The 5,481-nt window shown below is 42.0% G+C and overlaps 1 protein-coding gene across 1 annotated transcript in view; it reads right to left on the reverse strand.

The window, feature by feature from the left end:
• Nucleotides 1-3,575: 3,575 nt before the first annotated feature.
• Nucleotides 3,576-5,481, reverse strand: part of LOC101990505 (pregnancy-specific glycoprotein 22-like) — a 17,580-nt gene continuing 15,674 nt past the window's right edge. Inside the window, exons 4-5 of the mRNA XM_026777985.1 lie at nt 4,819-5,169; nt 3,576-3,847 (exon numbers count right to left, since the gene is read on the reverse strand). Of these exons, the coding sequence (XP_026633786.1) occupies nt 3,576-3,847; nt 4,819-5,169 (623 nt within the window). The remainder of the gene's footprint in view (nt 3,848-4,818; nt 5,170-5,481) is intronic.

Here is a 5,481-nt window from a genome sequence, read left to right on the forward strand (position 1 = left end):
TATAAATTTATAAATATATAAATACACTCTGATGCATCCAATTAGTGTTGTCCATGTTGAATTAGATGTTTTATCAGGGTCTCACCCCAGGAAATCACTGACACTCACTTTCTCAGAACTCATTAATTACCCGGAGCTCTTTATGTATGAGTGAAGTCTCTTGTGATTTACCCATGTATTCTTGCATGACAATTGGTGTTGTCATTTTGCAGGTCTATTTATGCAGCCATATTGTTGGATTTTCTTGGGTGTAACTTTCCAGTAAAATATAGAAGACACAATCTCACAATGCACAGGAGGTCTTCTGCCCCTTACAGTACTTCCAATCCTCTTCTGAGATGTTCCCTGATCCTCAAATAAGAGGGTTGTGTTATACATAGATCAGGTGGGACTGGCTATCCCTCACCCTGTTCCTTAGTAAAGGCTTTATTGCTGTGAAGAAATACTGAAGCTATGACAACTCTTATTAAAGAAAACATTTAATCAGGGCTTGTTTACATTTTAAGGGGTTTAGTCCATTACATCACAGCTAAATCCATGGTGACATGCAAGCAGGCTTGGTGCTGGAGAATGAACTAGTGTGGTATTTCTTTTAAGCGTCCTTCTTCATCTGGCCCCACATGGACTCGGACTCCACACTTAACAGGTAGATAGCCAAAGGGCCTAAATGGTCCACAGCCCAGAAAGTATTCCAACCTTGCTCACTTGGCTTGCTTTTACCTAAGTAGTTTTTTTTTTTTTTTTTTGGTTTTTCGAGACAGGGTTTCTCTGTTAGCTTTGGTGCCTGTCCTGGCACTAGCTCTTGTAGACCAGGCTGGCCTCGAACTCCCAGAGATCCTCCTGTCTCTGCCTCCCGAGTACTGGGATTAAAGACGTGTGCCACCACCGCCCGGCCTAAGTAGTTTTTTGTAGGGCCCCACCACAGCAGTGCTAACTAAGTACATTGTCTTGGAAATTTCCAAAGCACATGCATGCCTCCCACCCCCATTTCTGTATTCCTTGCCCCATGGTATCTCTTGTGCAGCTTCCGGTTTGTGCTCCTTGTCCAAGAGTTCTGGGCTTCTTGCTCCGTGTATGGAATAATTTAATTTCTTTTAATTTGGGAAGCCAAGCATATTTCTCAGTATTTAACCAGTACCAAGGCAGGAAACTAAAGCAGCTCAGGGCCATTCTTGTCGCCACCAGTTGCATCACTGCTAGTCGAGACTCTGCAACCATGACACCTGCTGGACAACAAAGATTATTATGCCTAAAACAATTTACCATATCTCATAACAAGTAACTAATAAATCAATATGGCAGACTACATTAACATTGAGACTTTTAGTAACATTTTTGCTAATACTATGGATTGTATTCAATAAAGCTTATATGATTATGGTGATACGTCCATTTATTGGGTATTGGGACTCAAGTTTTTTTCTTCATATCATATCCTTAAGAAAGAATGTGACACTTTTAGAAATGATACAGTATTTACAGACCTATAATGAGCAGGCAGTTGACAGGATTAATACCCTCTTAGATGTCCAGAACAGTTAGGGAACACAAATAAATTAAAGTTGGACAATCATTTGGCTATAAAATAGACTTGCACATGACATGAACTTATTTTTGGAAAATCATAAAGATTCTACACAAGTTTCTAGAACTGGTGAACAAACACACACATCTGAACTCTACTACTGTAAGCTAATATTGTGCACAAACAATCAAATGTTCTGTTTTGTCACATGCACAACAAAGCTAAGTAGCAAGGGAAACTCAAGTTGGACCCATATTCTTCCTAGGAAAAGAAATAGAAAAGATTTTATGGATGGATGGGGGCATGTGTGTATGGGAAAAGGAGGAAGCATGTGGGGGAAAGTGGGAGGAAAGGAGAGAGTACTTGGAGTAATAATTGGAATGGTGGGGGATTTGGGGAGCAATGTAGAAACCTACTACAGTGGAAACTCCCTGAAAACTACAAGAGTGACCCTAGTAAAGACTTTTAGAAGTGAGGGATAGATAGCCTAAAACAGCCATCTTCTATGCCTACAGAAGACTTCAAGCAGTTGAGCTTGACTCCAATTCAGCCACAAAATGTTCAATAGCCACAATCTGTCCTTTCTATAAGATTTACTTGGGTTACAGTGGAAGAGAACTTGTGATACTGGCCAAAAAATGACTGGTCCAAATTAAAGCCCTTGTTATGAGAGGGAGTCCAGACCTGACACTGCCTGGATGGCCAGGAACCAGAGGCTGGACAGCCCAGAAACACAGATTAGAACCAAATGTCACTGGAAAGACATTTCAATGAAACAATTACTAATGATATTCTGTTATACTATTAGATCAAGTGCCCAGCCTAAGATGCCAGAGAGGCATCATTCAGCAACATATGAGAACAGATGCAGATACATACAGCAAACCATTTGGTGGCACCAGAGGAACCCCAGAGTAGAGGAGAAGGATAGGTTTTAGGAACCAGAGGGCTCAAGGACACCATGAAAAGATGGAACACAAAAACAATTATACATGGCTAATTCATGGTCACAGAAAATACAGGAATAATCACAGACCTTTGAGCTTGTGCTTGGGCTCAGCATATAAATTATTGTAGTGTAGATGGATATTCTTCTGGAACTCCTGACAGTGGAAGTGGGGGGGATCCTAATATTTTTACCTTCTCTTTGAACCCTTATCTTCCTACTGGGTTGCCTCTCGCAGCTATGATTTGAGAGATTGGGGCAAGTCTAATATAACATGCTGTACCACGTTCTAAAGATATCCCTGGAAATCTTGTTCATTTTTTGAAGGGAAACAAAAGAGGAATGGATCTGAGGTAAAGGAGAAATAGGTCTTAGGGAGGAGTAGAAGGAGGGAAACTGTAGTTGAGATGAATATATAAAAAGAGATTTTAAAATGAAAGAAATATGTATTAACAAGAAAAGTACTAATGAGATTGGTCCAGTGTGAATGTCACTCACTATCATGATGAAAACAGTATGATCTGCCCTTATGTGAAGGAATTTAAATCTGTGCATCAAACAAACTGTGGATCAAAGCTATTTAAAAACCAGCTATGTCCACAGTGAGACACGGGCAGACCCTCCTCCTGTCACTCTTCCTCACTTCACATGGATGACTGGTGTGCAGTCAACATTGGACCTACGTGGATTAGTTAAAAAGAATGTATTTGAACATATGAGAGTACGTTTTTTTCTCAATGTAAATGATACACCATTTCCACAGCAGACTCAGAACTTCCAAAAGTTTGAGGGCTCCTGAAATCAGTTGCTATGAATTCTGAGGGATCACTATATATTTGAACCACAACCTAAGCTCTTACAACACTTGAAATTTTGTTTACCATATTTATGTCTCTATTTTCCTTTTAAGGCAACCTCACTTTAAATTCAGGTCTTCCCTTATATGCATGTGTATCTCAAGATTATTGGGGTGTGTCTCCCAGCAGGCTGTACCTGAGTAATAACTAATCATTTTCACCACATAACTATTCTCTATTTTTATATCCCATTGATAAAGAAATGCCAGCATTCTACTGTGGGATGAGAGGAAAGGTCACTCACTCGTCACGGCCAGGAGACCGGAAGACTGGTCTTCACACCGAAGCGGTTGGAGATCTCACACTGATACTCTCCAGCATCCTCCCTCCTGACAGGATCTATTCTGAGTCCACACTTTGTTGGGGAAAGAGTCATCCTCTCTGTAAGCTGCAGATTCTTCTTCTTGTAGAACCAACGGATGGAGACATCAGTGTTGGGTGAAACACAGGTGAAGATCACAGATGTACCTCCTGAGACTGTGGTGTCAGTGATTTGCACAAAGGGCTGTGTCACAGACTCTGTGAAGAAACAGAGAATACCAAATGACAGTCATCCAGAGAGTTCAACCAGGCCCTCTTTAGTTCATACTATAGAAATCTTCCAGGAGGGAGAATTTGAAGCTGGTACTATAGACATATCTCATGCTTTGTACCTGCGAGTTAGTGACTGTGTGACTCTGATTCAGGCACTGTTTTCCATGTCTCAGTTTCCATGTATTAGGACACATAGTGAATGATCATTGCCATGTCTAAGTGTTAAGCTTAGTTATGAGCAATGGTTTGACCTTGAGTTGGGGCAGCTGCTCACATCAACAGCATCTGTTACTATCTGCCTCCTCTGTCTCTTCCCTTAGTGCCTTGACCTTCCTGTGAATTCTCATAAGCCCATCAGAGCAACAGGCTAATTGCCCAAACCCCTGTCCACTCAGCGTTAGAAGAAGGAGATGCAAAGGTGAACTATCTTACCCAGCTGTCATGGCTGTACACGGCTGATTCTATACTCCAGGAGACAGTCAGTCCCATGACTTGAACAGTCAGTAAAGCCTTGTTCCTGCCAGTTCTAACCAAAAATCTAAACAAACAGTTTAAAAAATCTCCCTAATGTGATCTTGATTCATGCCAGGGGCAATGTTTTGGAGTTAGAGATTCCTGGTGATCTCTATGAAGATCCCATGGCTTCATCAACCAGGGACTGTCTGATTCCCACACTCTTCTGGGTACATGTGCATGGTGCAAACTCCAAATGTCTGCACTGAGGATGACATCCTGGGGCTGAGTTTTCCCAGCACAGGTCCTTCTCTCTACAGGTAGACAGGTGAGTAGTTCTGATCTACAGTTTGTCTACCCAATGTGTGTCTTGCAGTAGAAATGCAAACCCCAGAGAGTGCACACAATTCAGTGGGAGAAGAGCAGGCACAGCCAAATCCTGACAGGTTAGTGTATGAAATAGGATGAACCGCACCCAGGACTTAGACACCATAGTCACTTACTCTTTACATAAAATTTCACATATGCTTTTTCAATTTTGAAATCTTTGTTTAAAACTTCTAGTGTGTAGATTCCTGCATCTTTTTCAGTGATATCCTGGAGCAACAGAGATCCATTTTGGAACGCCATCCCTTTTGTTCTCTGTGCAACGTCCCAGGAGATGGAAGGCATGGCTCTGTTGAGTTTAAAAATTGGGCTCCCATCCTTTGATTTGTGCCAGGAAAAGGCTTGCACATCTTCTGGAAGATTATGAACTTGGAGAAGTACGTCTTCACCTTCAGAAACATACCGAGGCTCTGCTTGGATCATAAGTTGGGAAGAAGTAAGAGTGTCACAGAACAGAGAATGGGAACCTGGGAGGGAAAAGAGAAAAAAAAAACATCACATAGGGATCATTGTGCTTGGTGAAAAGATAGTGACCTCCAACCAGACTGAGCAAATGGATTCATCACTCAGCCTAGCATTGCAGGTGTGTGAGGGTCTATCCCATGTAATGAAGGCCAAAAACATGACCTTTCCTCACCTTTCAAAACCCCTTCTTTCCAGGGAGAACATGAGCAAAGAAGTCAGGACCGCGAGGGGTGCACCCACCCACGGAGACAGTGGGGCTGATCTATTGGGAGCTCACCAAGGCCAGCTGGACTGGGACTGAAAAAGCATGGGAT

Source organism: Microtus ochrogaster, unplaced genomic scaffold (genome assembly GCF_000317375.1).
Source record: "Microtus ochrogaster isolate Prairie Vole_2 unplaced genomic scaffold, MicOch1.0 UNK96, whole genome shotgun sequence".
Classification (NCBI taxonomy): domain Eukaryota; kingdom Metazoa; phylum Chordata; class Mammalia; order Rodentia; family Cricetidae; genus Microtus; species Microtus ochrogaster.